Here is an 18,808-nt window from a genome sequence, read left to right as displayed (position 1 = left end):
AATGATACACTTGATAATATAAAAAATCGTTTAAACCGTAAATTGCATTCTATCAAGTGAAAAATCTTTCTGACCTTGAAATCATTGGATGAACGTGTAATAAAATTTTGATTTATTCGATAAATATTATCTTCCGACAAACTCTTCGTTTTGTCTGCTTTTAATATGTTTTGGAATCTTGTTAAAAAATAATAAAAAATGGGGTTCGTTATAAGTTCGTGATTTAGTTAACGATGTTCAAGGACGTTTAATCTGAAGGATCAGAAGGAAAAATACGATCGTTACGAAACGAAAATCTAACAACGTGAGAAAATTTAATGCCGCAGATTCTCTGAGAACGATAATTATTATCGAAATCAGCCATAATCCATTGTTGCTTATCGAGCGATTCTTAGATCGTTTAGTTCTGTTTGTTTTGCCGACGAAACACGTATAACATAATCTGTTACCGATACTAGATGATAAATGAACAATAAGGAAGTGAAACTGGTGAATTTCATGAAGGATTATTATCAGTTTGGTAAAGATAGATGAAGACGTTCTCAAAATGTTAAATCCCTCAGTTAGGATTTTACCTACGATGATTATATTATGGAAACTTTATGTTTGTACAATATTACAGTAAATAATTAATAACAGATTCCATGTTAATAAAATGATTAAAAATATTAAATTTAGGTTTAATATTATAAATAAATTTAAAAAAGATGGAATAGAGAACTGTTTTAGGCTTTGATCCTTGAGTATTAGATGGTACGATAAGCGTCGTTTTCGAAGAAAGAGTATTAATAAATGTAAGCCATTTTAAAAATGAAAATTTTCCATTAGCAAATTTCTCGTCTCTTCTAGTAAAAAATTAAAATTTAATGGAGCCGTTTTTGGGTAATATTGTCGAATTCTCTTTCGTTATGTGTTTCGAATACATAACAGAAATGTATCTATTATTCAAGATCTATCGTTCTACTGTTATGCAAACCAGAAGCGAACACGAATTTCCCTCAGTCCGACCTTTGCGCAGCTAGTGAAAGCATTTTCATACAACAAAGTAAAGATAAAAAATTTTCCTTCGACGACGTAACGCGAGACGTGCAGATTCCGGTCGCGTTACTTAATGATCTATCAAGGCAGACGGGATTCTTAAGGAACCAATGTCGTTACGCGAGTACGATCAAAATTTTTCTAACGTCTCTGTGCCCATAAACAACGTTGTGATCTCATTTGTTATTTAATATAATTACTTATATCTAGTTATATTTAGTTATCAAATATTAGCACGATTGACGATATATAATTCAGTAAATCGGTATGAGATCTAAAGAAAATATTTCTTACGAATGATTTTGACGAACTTTGTGTAAAAATCTATAAAGCTAAAAGTTGCTTAGCTTATATACGGATAAAGATAAGCATCGTTTATATCGTCGAGGTATTACATTTATGTCATTTTAAAAATAAAAATTTTTCATCAAAGCGAAGAACATTTTCATAAAAAATTACGAACAGAATATCTCGATTCTACTGTTATACGATCTATTGTAAACAAGATAAGTATTGATAATGAATAAATCTTGACATTGAATTTAATATAAAAGTTACAGTGATATCAAACAGTCCGTAATAACATTTATTACTCTAATCATATCAGTCAACTACTACCTACCGCGTAATACTTGATCGATTTTCAAACATACTTTTCCCCCTCAAAATAGAGCTTTCAGTGTAATTCATGTAATTGTTTTTTAGCCCACTTTAAAATTTCTTCCGGCTCCAATTGTGCTACGATTTAAAGTTTCCCGTGTATACGCTTAGGACGTTACCGCGTGCGGAAATAGTACAGAAGGCCTCTAATTATACCATCTGCAATATTATTTATAGACTTTGAACGATGTAGTACGTAAGTATGTAATCGTATATCTGTCGTGGTTCATTTTATCTTTCTCTGTTGCGTGAACCAGCGGTTAGAAGCGACGCTAAATCAAGTGGGAATGAAACTCGTTGAAACAACGCTAGACATGGTAACGGATCCATGACTGTGCTTCTGTTATTATCAACGCCAGTAACGGTTAAACTTGTTGCATGTGTGTAAGTTGGAAGTTACGTACATAATTTATGCATACCCGTCGTGTGTTTCGCGATCTCATATTTTTTTAATTTGGATTTTATGAAACTTTTTGTTCGATAATTGATGTGCCATATTAAATCGGTCACATTCAATGTTATATGGTGTAATTTCTTCAGTTTTGGTGTTATGTAAGTTACGAGGTCGTTCCTATTCATAACGCGTGTTTAGAATGTTAGTGTGTGTCTTTCTCTTTGTATGTACATAGCGAGTAGAGAATGTCTGTCCTTTGCTAGGAGAATTTTCTGCATATAGTTATTTACTGTTCTTAATATTTGATTTTGGGAATCTAATTTTCGCTTTGATTGTATCTTCAAGCGTAAGGTGAAATTTGTATAAACATATCTAGTAATTTGTTAGTCGTACTGTTTGAAATTATTGTGTGTGTGAATATTTCGGTGAATATAAACTACGAAAACCTGTCCTGTGATTTTTTATGGTAACGAGGCAGTCTTCTCAGAAGAAACGATATTCATAAATCAGTCCCTTCGCAAAAAGCTAATTGTACGAATCTTTTTAGAAGAAACCGGTTAACGAAACTACTATCCCTTCAGGAGAGGTTTAATTTATAGAGGTAGCTTGCAAGAAAAAAACCAATCTCGCAAAAAAGCTTGAGCATCCTTAATTAATCCTCTTTAGAACTCAATTACATTTATGCCTTTTGTAAATATTAATTCTAAAATAACGATGCTAACGTTTCTAAACTACAGAGTATCAAAAAATAACATAACATAATTCCCGCATTTCAATTAAATATAAAAAATATACTAGAATCGATCCAAGATCAAAACCGGCAAAACAAACGATCGTTATTTAAATTGCAAAAATCAGTTGGGTTTCAACGTCAGTCCTTAACATCGTCCTTATATCGCAATTTTAGTACGCGACAAGACGACAACGCGATACAATTCGTTTCAACACCATTGAAAAGTATGGCTGGCTTCAGACGACCGGTTTCCGGCGTGGCGCCACGACGCTTTGGAGAAACAAGGAAATACATATGTATGCATCTTTCTTTTTGCGAGACAGAAGAACTCTGTGTCTCTGTTCTACGAACGCCGTCGCTGTTGCGACGATTTGCTGCAAACCGCTGGTCTGAAGCCGGCCTAAATGGAGTTCGATCGATGGCAACGCGAGCACGTGGTCCTCGATGTTCGCGATCGGAAAATCGTGTTTTCGAAACTATTTCTGGTTTCACAGGTTCCACTGTCAATCAATGTTTCTTCCTTTCGTTCCATTTCTCTTCGATTCTCTCCTTTTCTATTGGCAAACACGTGTCATCGAGTATCGTGTTCGTCTTCGCTAAGCAAGCTTCTATATCAGCGATACGCGAGCCGGTTTCCCCTTCATATTTGTGCAAGACTTCGTGAACATCGGACGCTTTTCTCCTCTCTTTTCGAATCAGAAAATCCTGTCGTTGTTTAACTAACAATTCCATTTAAATGGAAACGTCGTCGTGTCTTCATTATATTCTTAATTAGCCAGAGAATTTAGGTTTATTGTCGTGGAAACTTGATCGGTCGTTTACGTAAGGATCTGCGATTCTGCTTCATCTTCGAGGAAAATTTCACCGAATACAATCGTTTCACTCATTGATCGGATCAGTCGAAAGGGAGATTCGTTGACTGCCTGTATAAATATTGATCATAGTGTCTCTTGAAGGGAAACTGTGCCAATCTTGTTGATTTAACTACTGATTCTACTTCATCTTCGAAGGAAACTACTTACTTCGATTGTGTGTTTGATCATTGATTTTAGCGTTTCTTCGAGGGAAACAGCGTTGATCGGTCGAGTCTGCTTCTTTCTCAAGGTAAATTGTATTTACTATTTACTCGATCAGCTATTTTATTTTCTTTTTTCAGAGAAACCTTGTTTCTCGTCTGTTTAACCATCCGTGCTATTTCTTTGAGATAAACTGCAACGATTATCCGTGTAACCACTAAATCTACTTTTTCTTTTTTACGAAGGAAATCGTGTGTTTAACGAAATCTCGCTTGTTTAGTCATCGATTCCGCTTCCTTTTCGATGTAAACCGTGTGTCAATCATTCGCTCGATTACCAATTCTAATTTTACTTCGAAGTAAACTGCGCTGATTATTCGTATGACCTTCTTTTTAATAGAAACTCTTTTTCGCCTATTTCCTTTTCGAAATAACAATTCGTATCAATTATTCGTTTAATCGCAGACTTTATTTTATTTTATTTCTATTTCTATTTCGTTTTATCATCGATTTTCTTCCGTTTTCAAAGGAACCCACGTGAATTACTTTAATTGCTTTTTTAAACTAATTTTATTTCTTCACTTTTAAATTAAGGAGCAACAACGAAGATGCTACAATAACGGAAAAATTCTTCAGTTATCTCCACAGAGAACACGAAGGATATTAGTGTATCGAGACATTTTGTTCGTTGGAAGGTGGTCAACGACGATTGGAACGGAAAGATACGTTTGACATGATTTAGTGTGACGTCGAGAGAGAAAGATGGTTCGATCGAGGGTGCCTTTAATTGCTAATTTCGTAACCTGCTGTTAATCGGCCTGACAGTGATACTAGTGGATGTAGTTGGTAGTGCCTGATTAATCGTGATCGATATTTCGAACGAAGAGCAACGAGAAACGATCAGTTTGGAGTTTCATTTTAACGTCGTGCGACTATCGTGAATTAGACGTCGAAGAATCGTTTGGCGACAGGTAAGGGTTTGAACTTTTCTATTCATTTTCTTCTACAGACTGAATTTAATTTTTCGCGTTGATAATCGTTTATAAAAGAAAAGCGATAATTATTGGTTTTTACGAAGAATGTTACTAATAAATTAGGGAAAAGAAATTTTGATTCGATTCTCGATAATGAGTGAAAATTAATTTAAAAAATTGTACTTGGAATTTTGAGAATCGATCGAATCCTCAGTTTCGGTGTAATTTAACGTTATTAATCGCATGACTTTGGTTCATATGTGATTTATGTGCAAGCTAAATGTTTCCAACAAATTGTAACATATTGATTTCTGAAAGTCCTGTATCAAATGTCTTGTAATTATAAGTAATTGTTTCATTTGGACGATCAAGGATAATGTACTTTATTTTTGATTTCGAAAATACCGCCATTTGTGTAGACGTACACACGCCAGTATTTACTATGACTCGTAGACACGAACATTTCTCGTTGTCGTATTTTCCAAACAGGTCAGTTATTTCGAGCATTCGACCACTTTCTCGCTCCTGACAATGACATTAGTCATCGATGGTTCTTCTGTCAGCTATTTGATTTCCGTGTTTATACCATACAATAATATCGTGTCACGGATTCGCTTAAATTCAATTGGCAAAAGATTAATTTCGCCGAATCCACTTTCAAGTAAACATATCAGTTTAATCATTTGTTCTATCTGATACGAAAATGAACAATTTGATATAAAAATGTTACGAAAGAAACTTTTAACTTGCAAATCGTTCTTTTAATTTTTCAATCCCTGATCAACCACCTCAGTTCTTAAGACCGTCTGTTTTAATAATTGCGTTGATACATCAGAAGTACCATTTTCTTGTGTCCGTGATATTAGTGTTAAAACAGGTTTGAAAAACCTTTAATTATTTCGCTTATTCTTAGCCTTCGATGGCTTAACATTCTCTCGATTATTTTCCAATAGAGTTCGATATATTGATCAAAAAGTTACCGAAGAAAAGTTTTTATTGTACGCGATAATTAAATCGAGTAGCGACTGTAAGAACTGTAACCGGAAGTCATCCTTAAGTTGCCGGGTAAGAGGATTACGAGTAATAAACAAACAATATTAATCAGAAAATTCTTCCATTCAATATTTCTCCTGTATGTAATTAAATATAACAGAGTCAATAAACTTTCCTTCGGTTCTCTTATTTCGTTTGCAAATCTGTAACATCGACGTTCGAACGATAACTCGAACACCCTTAACCGGCACTCGAGGCTATTTCTTTCGTCGAAACTTTCCCCAGACATGTATATATCACGTTGATATCGCCACGTATACCGAATCAGCCCTTTTTAAAGATGATCTCGCGAGCGTGGTTCGTATGCAATTCAATTTGAACGAGTCGCGTGTCACGGATTCACTTGACTCCCGGCACAGTAATTGGCCGGCACTCGAACAAACACTTACACTTAATTTAACGTTTAACCGAATCGAAAACAAGGCGAACAGTTGCCGGACTTCGCCCGTTCTTTCAGTTCATTTCCGAACGTCTTTCGATCAGCACATCGGGTCTCCGTATTCCAGGACTTTTATCTCCGTAGCTTTTCAAAATCTAAAATCGTAATTGAGACTTTGCTACTCGAACTATGGAAGGAAAAAACGCGAATGACTGGTAAGATTGTTTCTGCGTTTTGTCAGAAAATAATCGCTTGGTCTTATCGTTAGCGTAGAGTCGCGTTCATCACGTTGATCGGTCGTGATTCAGATTATTTAAGCGTTGCTTATGAGTTGTTTACGGGTGTAGCGTCTTCGCGGAACATTTCTATTTCTTGTTTGTGGGAGAAGAAAGGGGCATTGTAATATCTAACGTATGGTTACGATTATGTTACGATATGGTTACGATTATGTTAAGCACCGAATTAGAATCACAAAATGTGAAACATCAAAGGAACCTTTAGAGATTTCAAAGACTATAGAAAACTTTGTTGCACGACCACTAACTTTTATACTGCTACGTCTGGAAATCAACGATGGATTTTGTTTCAGCGAAATGAAGGACGAGAAGAGTACCTCTATATTGCCCACTGAAACGACTCGATTGAGACCAAGATTGGAAAGTTTCGATGATGTTCTGCCGTATGTCGGCGACTACGGAAGATATCAATGGCTGTTGTTACTGTCGTTACTACCCTATGGCACGACGTACGCGTTTCTGTATTTCTCGCAATTTTTCATTACGATTATTCCCACGGAACACTGGTGCAGGATAGACGAATTAGTAAACTCGAATTTCACCCAAGAAGAGAGGTAAGTGTTGTATAATGAACGAAGGAAAGAAAAGAAGATATACGCAGCAAAGGAAACTCCTTTAAACGTTGGACAATATTTTTGATTGTTCGTAGAAAGTGACTTTAAAATATTGTGAAAAATAGGCGAGATATCGCGATTTCTGGAATTTCTCGAATTTTCAAACATTTCGAAAATTATTAGAAAATATTGTAGAAAATTCTGAAGACGAAAGAATTTCACGATACGATGCAAGATATTTTTGGATTACTCTGTCTAGATTTTGGTTCTTATTTTAATAATTAAAACGATCAATTGTCTATCATATGGGATGTTTAGGATCAAAATAGCGATTCCACCGACGAACGTTTATCCTTATTACGAACAATGTCAGCGGAAGGACCTAAACTTCACGGAGCTGTTGAAGAGCAACAAGAGTCTGAGCTCGTTGGACTTCCAACCGAACGAAACGATAAAATGTACTCAATGGGAGTACAATTTCACGCAGATTCCATATCCTAGTATAGGAACTGAGGTGAAGTATTTACATCGTTGTCCGAATCGCATGCTTCGAAATTCTTACACTTCTGCTGCGTTCTTTGGGGGTCATTTTCGACCTAATCGCGTATCTTGTCGTTATAGTAAATTTCTTAAGTTTATAAAAAGTATAAGACGATAGTTGTTAGTACGGATGATTCCTCGTTCCGATTTTACGCGAACGTCTTTTTCAGAGCATAAAGAACTCTTTCATTGAACGAACTGTGAGCAGAATCGAGATATAAAAATTCGAAGACCGCAGCAGGATTAAAATTATACTCTGAAAAATATGAATCTGGTTTTCCACTGACTAACTCTTAGCCCTTGGTGATTAGCTAGATTGGGTATGCGACCGAGAATACCTCGTATCAACGGCGCAGGCCATCTTCTTCTGCGGGTCCATCATCGGTGGTTTCCTAGTCGGTTGGATCGCCGATCACAAGGGTCGTATCCCAGCTTTGATGTTCTGCAACGGTGTCGCCCTTTTTGCCTCCATTTTCACTGCCAGCGCAAATAGTTTTTGGTCATTCGCCGTGTGCAGGTTCCTCACTGGACTGGCGTTCGATAACTGTATCAACATTCCTCTGATTATCGGTAAGCCTTCTACGAAGTAGAAAGTGCGAGGGATTCAACCGATAAGCCAATGTTTCAGTTACGCGAGAGATAACGTTAGTATAAAGTCAATGTTTCTATTACGTGAAAGATAATGTTCGAGGCGTGAGAAATTTTTGATGAATTGTTTCTCGAAGATAATTTTGACGTTGCTGTACTCGATTGAATTATACGGTTCGAGTGATTGATTCAAGAGCTTTTGCCACCACCAGAGATGAATATATTGATTTTGTTATCGTTAAAGATCGTTTCATCGATTTTCATGTCGTCGAGGATGGTTATATCTTGATATTGTTAAATCGAGTTATATATTCGTTCGAAATGAAAATTATCACAAAATTTTCAACACGTAATTCGTTTAAATACGTTAGAAGCAAAACACGTGCATTATGTAGCGCATTTTGTTATACGAATTAGCTGAAACTCGGTACATTCGCGTTTGCAGAGTAAATGGATTAATTTAAAGTCGGAATTATGTTTGTAATCTCACAATTATCCTACAATTAAGTCGATGGTATCGTTCATTCGGCTCGTCATCAATTGCTCCATATTAATAATAACCGGTTTCACTCGATAAATCTTCCATGTTCCATTACTGTAACATAAAGAATAATCGTCGTTAAGTATCTCGATATAATAATCAGTTATTCCGAGAGTCATCGACGATCAATTATTCCACAGTGCTCGAATATATGGCTGTGTCGAAACGAACGTTGGTCGTGAACATCGCCTTTGGCGTATACTTCGCAGTGGCCAGTACAATTTTACCATGGATAGCTTACTATATCGCGAACTGGAGATATTTCACTTACGTTACTGCCATACCTCTGTTATCTGTCGCTATCACACCGTGGATTCTTCCCGAGAGCGCCCGGTAAGTAAACTCGTAATCGTTCGATTATTCAAATTCTCAACTTGCGCTTTGAGATTTATGCAAATTTACTTATCGATCCATATCACTCGTATTTGCTCTGTTCAAGGTGGTACGTTTCCAATGGGATGATGGACAAGGTTGTTGAGAAACTACGGAGAATAGCTAGGATCAACCGTAGAAATCCAGACTCGCGTATTTACGATATATTCGTCGTAAGTTCGATCAAATAGAATTTTAGAAAGTTTACGCGAAATCGTACGTTAGAGTATTTGAATCTGTGCTGACAGATATGTTTGATTCACGTCTATGATACACAGACTCGCGAAAGTATTTTAACGCTTATAGACACGTTTTAAAAATGAAACTTGGCTGTCGCGATTATATTTGTATTATATCGATTTCGTACAAAGTTTGAAGTAAATCTGGGAATTTACATAAAAATTGAATGATATTTAGTACAAGTATAACGCACAATCGGGGATAAAAATAAGCTGCTATAGTTAGTGGAAATATATGTGAAGAAAGTATAATGAAACTAGTATCAGCGTCATATACTTGAGTCTTATTTATTATATTTCCTTCTAATAATATGCAGATAGTTTAGCAAATGGTTGAAATGAATTTTTACATTTTCTCCACCAGTCCACTTAGTTTTGTCCCCGATTGTATTTCGCAGAGATCAAAAAAGTATTTAATCAGCCAATCACCCATTATATTAATAAACCTCGATATCAGAAGCCATGCCGACTAATTCCATAAATCAGAATGCAAAGAAAAATAGCAATAACAAACAACGTGTTTTTAAATTTACCTTAGAACTTGCGACTATTCGTGCTATCTATTAATGACGAATAAAATGAAAATAAAATTTCTTTTTTAGTGTGTTATGAATCTTGAATTGTGTAAGGGCTAAAGGCACGACTATAAAGGTATTATATCTTTCGTTAATTATTCTCGAAATAAATTCTTGCAGAGTAACATGGAATCATCGGACAAAATTCAAGAAACAGCGACACTGCTCGATCTGTTCAAAACGCCACGGTTGGCGAGGAACACTATTCTTCTAGTTGCATTCTGGCGAGTATAAGATACGAGTTCATGTTGCGAGAAAACCTTGATAAATAACCGATGTTGTCTTGTAGGTGTTTCACCGTGATCTCGTTCGACGGCCACGTGTATTCGTTAAAACTTATCCAGAGCTCGGTGTTCGTGTCGTTCTCGATCGCCTGTGCCACAGAACTTCCAGCTGGGTTATTGCTCGCCCTGTTGCTCGACCGATGGGGTCGTAGACTCTGCGGATTTCTCACTCTGGCAATGACCTGTGTACTCAGTATCGCTGAACTTATGCTGCATTCCAGTAAATATATTGATTTGTTTATTCGAGTAAAATTAGAACGATTATAATGACGTATTATTTAGAAAAATCTGAAATTAAGTTGACGATGAACGTAAAAGAATTTTGGAAGCTTCGAAGGTATTAATCTTGGAAAATAATTAGTTTGATGGAAATGGAATTTAGGAAAAATTAGGAATTAATTTAGTGGCGAAATTGAAAGAGCTTTGCACATTTTAGAAGCAATAATTTTCTACATGTTGGTTTTGTCGAATTTGGAGATTTATAGAAGTTTAAAGTTTGTGTGAAATTTTAATTTGATTTTTGATTAAGCTTTGATTGAACTATATTTTTAACTAAACTTATAATCAAGTATTGTGTACCCAGGATTAATTCTGTATTTTGTAATTTATTCTCCAGTATCCGCGAAATTAGTAATGTCAGTATTGTCGCGATTCTGTCTGAATATGGCAGCCAATGTTGGTCTTCAGTATGCAGCAGAACTTCTGCCCACGCCAGTCAGATCGCAGGGCGTATCTTTCATTCATATTTTCGGAATAATTGCACACTCTTTGGCGCCATATATCACTGACTCGGTAAATAAATATTTATACTACTATTACTGTTACAACATTTTTGAAATACAATTACGTATATCTACGTTCAACTTCTCTTTAATTTATTCCAAAAGATACAATAAGCTCTATTAGAAATGATGAAAAAGCTCTCATGTATTAGCATCTTTCTCATAAAAATGTAAAATAGTTTTTGGTCTTACCTTAAAGCAAGTTGTTGCCTGAAGAAGTTGAATATTATAAAAATCTGATCAAAATATTTCTTACTTTCTAGAAAGCCCGTTTTGGAAGTTGCAACCAATGCTTTTCTTTAACTGATCTTTAATTAAAAAATTGAAATTTAAAATAAAAAATTATGGAATAACTTAAGATATGAAAGCATATTGGTTGAAACTTTCTAATGAAACTTTTTAAATGAGAAATAATTCAACCAAATTTTCATGGTATTTAACTTTTGCTCGTGTAAATTAATATTTGTTCATTAGGTTGCAATTTGGGAGGGATTTCCAATGCTGATTATCAGCACGGTGTCCTTTTTTGGCGCCGCAGTGGTTTTGTTCCTGCCGGAAACTGTCGGCCAGAATCTTCCTCAGACCATCAAGCAAGGCGAAGAATTCGGAAGGGACCAACATTTCTGGTCGTTGCCTTGCTACCATAAGACACACTTCAATAGACATCAACACTATCATTCCTGTGAACGATAATTATCTGATTTTTAATAATAATTCAATTAAAAGGCACGAAGAAGGATCAGTCTGACGATTTTTGTACGAGAAAAAATCGAACATATTATTTTTCTATTCTCCTACGTTAATTTTTATTTTTATCGTTTACGTTTAAGAATTTGTAAGCCTTAATTCTAAGAAGGGCGAGCCTAGAAATCCTGTTCCTATATAATTTTTATTATTATCTTTTATAATTTTAATGCTAATTTTCATTTGCGATACGCACGTTCGAATCGTTCAGCGGTTGGTGCTAATTTTATAATCAAAGATTACGTAGAATAATATTGAAAATGTTATGTAAATTATTAATCAGAGATATTGAAATTTTTGATTCCTTTAATGTTTTTAACATTTTTTTACTGGAATATACTGGATAAAATCTTGTTTAAAAAAAATAGTGCGTTTAGATCATTTTTCTTTGTGGAAAGAAAAAGTTTTATATCTTTTGAACGATTATCCACGTATTTTTAAAGATTACTTAACATTTTTTACTTCGCTTTACTTAAAACTCTTAAAACTTGAAAATTTGCTTCTGTTCGTTATATTCTTTTATACAATTTTAAATAACGTACAATATTAATAAAATTCGAACTTGAAGGCTTTTTAAATTATTGTTATAATTTCTTCAGCACCAACTGCTGGGCTTATCTATCTAAAACGAGTTGTGCGTACGTTTAAAAAAAAATAGCTCTGATTGACTGTTTCTATGATTTAGGAAGAAGAGAAAAAGAAAGGAAAGAATACTGTAAGCAAATCGTGCCATCGTATGACGATCAGTGTTCGTCGTTGTTGCAATAACAACGCAATTAATCTGAAGAATACCTATTCATAGTATTCATAATCATCCTCCTACTTCACTCACGTATACACTCACGCATACACTCACGTCCATAGGATTAATTCACCGAATAAAACTTCCATAAGCCTTAATATAAGAAACAATTCTGCTTTTTATTTGCACACACATCGACGGATCCTCCGAACAAAAATAAATCTCTAAATGTCTCTATAATTAAATACATTAATGCTCGATGATCCTCGTTCATCATTGTACGTCTAATCTAACTCCATCTTATAATTAGGAGTTCTACAATAACGATCGCTTATGTTACAATGTATTAACCCTTAAAAGCCGAACTGAATTATAATTAATTATAGAAAATGAAATGCTTCGTTATACGGATATTTGAAGTAATATTCTGTATTATACAGGGTGTCTGGTAATTGATACTGTGACAGCCAGTGGTTAGTGGTACAGGATAACAATATGTGAAAAGGTCCGTTGAAAATATAGAATGAAAGATTTTCGTACGACGTTCGAGAGAATGAAATTTTGAAAATTCGTCAACTCGTGTTCACAAGACATTCGCAAAAAATATTCAAAATTTATTTTCTCGAAAACACAAAGAATCATCAGTTACGAAACACTCTGTACCATATCACATTATTATATCACTATCGTATTGATAAGAGATGTCGATGTTATAGCTCCGTAAGACTCTCTTAATATTTAATTGCGATTGAGCTTAATATGTATCGGTCCTGTGTAGTTTCGAGATTAAAAATTTAGAAGAACTCATTCTTGATTATGATATTGTACATGATTACAAAATCATCGACCGTCAAGGGTTAAATGAGAATTCTCTCGACCAGAATTATTTTCCAGACGATCGAATTATTATCCATTGCATCACGAGGATCGAACTAACTTGTAGCCTTGAACAATTATGTACAGTTGAATCTCTAGCGTAGGAATATTTCGAAGAATCTCAGATCTTGAGGAACGATAGCTGATACTTGCAACGAAGAATAGTATGTCTTTTTAATCGGTAACTGAAAGCAGGGGCTAGTCTCATAAGTACGCGAATGATTCTAACGATCGAATGATTCTAATTGCTAGAATCATCGTTTAAAGGTGGTATAACGGAGATTGTGCGTTTAAGACGAACAGGTCGGAGGATCGAAAGGAACGAGATTGGGAATAGATACTCGCGTCTCTTCACGAATCAGAATTTTACTATTTCTAATCGAACACGTGACGGAGTTTCGATCTGTTTCGAGTAACATTTAAACCTGAGCATTTTCAAAATTAACTCATTATCTATCAATTATTCTTATAAAATTTTTATATAATTCTATAAATTATTTATTGCTTTTTCTATTGGATTTAAACAGAAAAATTTCCAAAGAATGTTGAAAATTATGTTGATATCCTTTCTGTAAAAAAAATTCCTGCTTAAAAAGATCCTACAACTTTATTTTTATAATCTCAATTGAGTAGCTAATGAGTTGATATTAATGCTTAGCAATTAATTGTTTTAATGCATTCCATTTTACGAATAATCAGTAATTACGGATTCAAGGATATTTATTAGAAGTAATATTCTTATTATATCTAAATATATCAAATAGAGATATTTCTTGTATTAATACTGAAAGAACATAAACAACAAAATATCATAAAAGAATTTCAATCTTGATATTTCATTAGAATAATATATATATATGTATATAGTTAAATTAAATAACAGAGATCTCAGAGTTTTCAAAGTGTTCAACGTGTTGATGTATAAATGGACGATTAAAAGAAACCACGTTGATCGAGCAAACGCAAAATACACTTCGGTTTAAAAGTCGATCGAAACTCTCGTTTCAAGTGTCGGTGATTTATGAATCACCTATATTGATACAACGGCGATTCGTAATAAACGAGACAAGTTGTTGAAAGCTTGACAATGCGCGAAGACAGCTCTCTTTTCGCGTTTCGAGTATTTCATAGTTAAGTCAATTCAACTAGAGTATTCCTTCAACAAAGAAAGAAGAAAAAGAGCAACAAGAAAAAGATATAGATCTTTCTTTCCGATTTTTAAAGCGAAAGTTGTATAAATACTATGGTATATTATTTTTATAACAGGAAGACATATATGTCGTTTCCTTTAATACGTATATCCAATACTGAATTTAATTGTACATTTACATAAGATACCTGAATCGTTTCTCATTTTCAACACATTACCGACGGTATAGTACGCGAAATAATTAACATCGCAATATGTGAACGCAACGTACTTTAAATACCGTGTTTTTAATTTCTTAAATTTCTTAAAATTTTTATACCGTCATCTCGATTAAAAAAAGATACACTTTGAACAAAATTATCTTGTGTGCAACGAAGCTACATCGCCGATGAAGTGTCAATTAATTGCTTAAACGTATACCTTGTGTAATTTGACGATTCTTGTCTCTTTCACTGCAACAACTGATACTTCTTCTTAGTTTCTCTCAACAACTCTCAAATCTCAACACGTTCGTAAATACCTTAACATCTAACATCACACGCGCACGTTTAATAACTATATTTACAAAGGATTTGGCAAGTTTCACACCACTGCCAGGTCCAATCGCTATAATCTAGTGCAGTCCATCTTTTGAACACTGCCAGCAAACGCTGGATTCGAGAGGCCTTTTTTCTTTCTGTAAGACTTTTTCAGCATTTTGCTCCTGTCAAATTGAAATAAACGATTATTAGTAAATTTATATTGACGTAAAGTGGAGGAAGAATGTCGTAGAAGAATTTATACTTACGAGGATATACACGGAACCCACCAGAAACTTTGTTCCTTGCCAAAGTCGTTACCTTCCTGTAGGGTTTCTGGTAGTTCCTGGTTCAAGGTTTCTGGTAAGCCAAGGGTCAGGAAGGCGTGTACAAAGGACAGCAAACCGAGGGCAACCAGAGGTAAAGACGGATCAACGTCAGCCTAAATCGAGTGAGAAACATTCTTTCTTTTATACGTCTATTATATATGTCTTTTAGAAGTTATAGCGATTAATTCCACTTTCCGTTAATTTCTTAATTTCTCTTCGATTTTCGAGAAATAAATGAATTACTTCCATACGTTCGTTTTTCGCAAAAAGATTACACGAATGATAGTACACTTTAAGGCAAATTGATAATTCAGAACAGAATAGTCAGACACAATAATCCAGCATGTCCTCATAAATACTCCTTTTCGAATTTTCTATATTCTTAATATTTTTTTTTTTTTTAATATTAATAAAGAGTTTGATTAAAGACAGAATTTGAAGAAGTTTCCAATATACAAAGGATCATTGGCGTTACCCGTACAACTAGATTTTGTAAATATTCGTTTCGTTTAGAAACGAAGCTATGGTATAGTATTGGAAACCTAGTTACAGACAATAGAAAAGTTACATTTCTTTCGCAAAATCCTAATATCGTTAAACAAAACGAAGGAGAATATATCGAGAATCTATTTTGTTTCCATGATCCGTAAGATTAAAAGAAGAATCCATGATCGATGAGGAACATAATTCTTCTACAAATTAAAGGAACTTCAAAAAACGTATCTCACTAACAGAGAATATTAGTCGTAAATTAAAAAAGATGCTGAATAACTCATGGATCGTAGAAGTGCGATATCGTTAACAGAAATTTCGATTCGCTTACCAGATAAATAATGTAGGGTCCCAAAATGTGGGCGATATAGCCGATGATATGGATCAAAGACACACCCTGAGCTCTCACCACAGTCGGCAGCATTTCCGCTGCATATTGGAAACCAATATTCGCGGCGATATTCACTCCAAGACGCGCTATAATCGCCATGGCGACCGTTGTCGAACCTTGAACAAGTTGAGAAATATGTAAATGCCACGATCACCGCATTCCACGCGCGATACATACGCCCGATGCGCGCATGGTCCAATTAAAAATTAAATGTCATCCCTGTCGAGTATGTGGCGTTGAGAAATAAATGTCAATCGTTAATGGATTATGCTTAATTGATTGAATGGGATTTAAAGGTGAAAAAGAAAAAAGAAAATGAAGAGAAGAGGAAGATTTGGATAAAAAGACTTTATAAGCTTGTCTAGTTAAACATTTGCACGCAGTTGCATAACACATCGATTTTCAATTCTTTTCGCTTCATAGGATACGTAAACTAGTAATTAAAATTCTGCGGTATAGAACGAAACATAGAAATATATTTTTTTTTATTACGTTACAGATTGTCAGATTATATGAATTTTGAATACCGTTTAGCATTATCTCGGATGGTACAAAACCAATTAATCATGGCGACTATCAATAAACGACAAGTCATTCGATTATTATTAATACTAAGACGACTAGATAGATTGTGTAATTGTAAATTCTCTATAATACGATTTTGAATAATACGAATCTATATGATCGTGTCGTTCAAGTCTGTTGTCTATAAACGATAAAAGAGAATTTGAAGGAAAGTTTAGTTGCAAGATGGGGAAATAAAAATAGTACTTCTATTCTAAATACGAATTAAAAAATGTCTATTTTCCACTCTTTAATATCTTTGCAAACGCGAATATCCTCTAACGCTACCGCTTATCTCCTTACTATCTAACAAAAACATTATTCTTGCATCAAGCACGAGTTTTCATTTCTCAATCTCCCAAAGCTTTCGCTTGAGAAGCTTCAGAGAACCGCTTTTTAAACCAACGTCGATCGATAAAACCGGATTTTTTCTATCAAATTCAACCCCGCTTTCTTACTGCTACTAACACATTCCTGCTATTTTATTGAATAATATCGATTGACAAGTCATTTATCAAGAAATAAAAAAAAAAAAAAAGAAAAGAAGTTACCAGAGGGGGTGGCGATGGCAACAAAGGAGAAAATGCCACAGAGGAACATCGATGCGAAACCCATCCATCGTCTGCCCCATCTGTCGAGGAAAAGGGCGAGCAGAACAGCGGCCGGAAGTTCCGTGAGGGAGGCTAAAGAGAACGACGTGAAAACGTCAGGGTCCAGAAGTTTCATGTTCCAAACGTGGCCGTCGAACACCCACACCATCAGCAACCTAGAAAAAAATCAGTCGAGTCATGTATAAATCACACTGTACTTCAAGATCGTTTATTAATCCTTCGCGTGCTCGTTCCCTCGCGTTTGACGTTTATCGATGCTAATTATATACTTAAGCAGGTTCTTAATGACCCACATAAAATGCTCCATATACTCTCTTAATGTTCATTCGAGTAATTTGTATCTAGTTTATGGTAATTTGTGTCTATTTTAATACTGGTTTTATAGAGACAGGGAAGTAACGTCGAGGCTGATTGGTAACTTGGTTGAATTAACGGTGTAATATAATTAGGAAACCGTGAGGCTGAGAGTTAAGAACATATTCTTAGTTAATTCTATTTTAGGAAATGCAGGAAGATTCGGAATTATCGTAGTATTAAAAACAAAGTAAATATAAGAAACGTAAAGGAAGTGTAAAATTGAATATCTTTCCTATCTATATCTTTTCGTATATGATTATAAATTTCCCTGGTGTCTTCGTTTCTTCTAAAATAATATTCTAATCATTGCTGAGAATTTACTTACAAGTAAAAAGTTTAGTTTGTTCGATTGATGATGGAAAGGTTAACTTACCAATAAATGATGAGCATGATAGTGATACGACCAAGTCGTGGCAGCTTGAAGAGATGTAAGACAGTGTATTGATTATGCGATTGATCCTTCTCGTTCATCGCCTTGCAACTTTTCTCAAATTCATCGAATATTTCTTGCTTCACCTCTTTACCGTTCACTTTAGCGAAGTTCTTCAGCATCTCGATCGCTTTGTCCACCCTGCCACTGGTTATGTACCAACTACGCAAGTATATGAAATATGCAAACGTTATAAAAGCCTATAAGAATCATCACTTTCATCAACGTTTTGTATCAACAAACTTTTCGTGCAAATTTGGATAGCGCTGTCTAGTTACGTATGAATCATTTATTTCACACAGTTAAAAATGTGATGGCTTATCGAGAAGATGTTGACCTTGAGATGTTTTATTTACAAGACAGAGGAATCGATGTAATAACCGATTCCAAGATATAGTATGTATTGCTGGATAAAATATTACCCAATTTAATTCAGCTATAATTTTGGAATTTTTATGGTCCGATCTCAAAGGGCTTTTGATGTTTTAAGTGAAACTTTAACGTAAAAGAGATTTCTTATATTTCTTTGAGGATTATTTTTAAGGAATTTCCCGATGATACGAAGATACAAAAATAATCCAAAGGAC

At 34.7% G+C, this 18,808-nt stretch overlaps 3 protein-coding genes across 9 annotated transcripts in view; 1 reads left to right on the top strand and 2 right to left on the bottom strand.

The window, feature by feature from the left end:
* LOC139989852 (pyrokinin-1 receptor) overlaps window positions 1-18,808 on the bottom strand; it is a 205,840-nt gene that overhangs the window by 75,174 nt on the left and 111,858 nt on the right. The window lies entirely within an intron of this gene.
* LOC139989855 (carcinine transporter-like) lies at window positions 1,863-12,673 on the top strand. Of its 6 annotated transcripts, none has more exons than XM_072008525.1 (11): window positions 1,936-2,082; window positions 4,435-4,811; window positions 6,836-7,096; window positions 7,415-7,610; window positions 7,948-8,206; window positions 8,906-9,098; window positions 9,205-9,310; window positions 10,072-10,175; window positions 10,241-10,455; window positions 10,852-11,027; window positions 11,492-12,673. In XM_072008525.1, the coding sequence occupies exons 3-11, from the start codon at window positions 6,840-6,842 to the stop codon at window positions 11,708-11,710; spliced, it is 1,725 nt and encodes a 574-aa protein (XP_071864626.1). In that variant the 5' UTR covers window positions 1,936-2,082; window positions 4,435-4,811; window positions 6,836-6,839; the 3' UTR covers window positions 11,711-12,673. The 6 variants fall into 6 exon arrangements, with proteins under 6 accessions (XP_071864621.1, XP_071864626.1, XP_071864627.1 ...); XM_072008526.1 differs by lacking the exon at window positions 1,936-2,082 and adding an exon at window positions 2,992-3,647; XM_072008523.1 differs by lacking the exon at window positions 1,936-2,082 and adding an exon at window positions 2,992-3,929.
* Window positions 12,662-18,808, bottom strand: part of LOC139989854 (carcinine transporter-like) — a 53,856-nt gene continuing 47,709 nt past the window's right edge. For both annotated transcript variants that reach the window (XM_072008519.1, XM_072008518.1), the window contains exons 6-10: window positions 18,165-18,383; window positions 17,375-17,589; window positions 16,200-16,375; window positions 15,317-15,489; window positions 12,662-15,232 (exon numbers count right to left, since the gene is read on the bottom strand). In XM_072008519.1, the coding sequence (XP_071864620.1) occupies window positions 15,136-15,232; window positions 15,317-15,489; window positions 16,200-16,375; window positions 17,375-17,589; window positions 18,165-18,383 (880 nt within the window). In that variant the 3' untranslated portion in view covers window positions 12,662-15,135. The remainder of the gene's footprint in view (window positions 15,233-15,316; window positions 15,490-16,199; window positions 16,376-17,374; window positions 17,590-18,164; window positions 18,384-18,808) is intronic.

Source organism: Bombus fervidus, chromosome 8, assembly GCF_041682495.2.
Source record: "Bombus fervidus isolate BK054 chromosome 8, iyBomFerv1, whole genome shotgun sequence".
Lineage (NCBI taxonomy): Eukaryota > Metazoa > Arthropoda > Insecta > Hymenoptera > Apidae > Bombus > Bombus fervidus.
Note: the sequence above shows the minus strand (reverse complement) of the source record. Positions and strands in the feature narration are given on the sequence as shown.

Coding starts and splice junctions, on each gene's coding strand:
- LOC139989855 (XM_072008520.1), top strand. CDS start 2,027: ATGACTGTGCTTCTGTTATTATCAACGCCAGTAACGGTTAAACTTGTT. Junction 7,097..7,414: donor AATTTCACCCAAGAAGAGAG/GTAAGTGTTGTA, acceptor TGGGATGTTTAG/GATCAAAATAGCGATTCCAC. Junction 9,099..9,204: donor ATTCTTCCCGAGAGCGCCCG/GTAAGTAAACTC, acceptor GCTCTGTTCAAG/GTGGTACGTTTCCAATGGGA.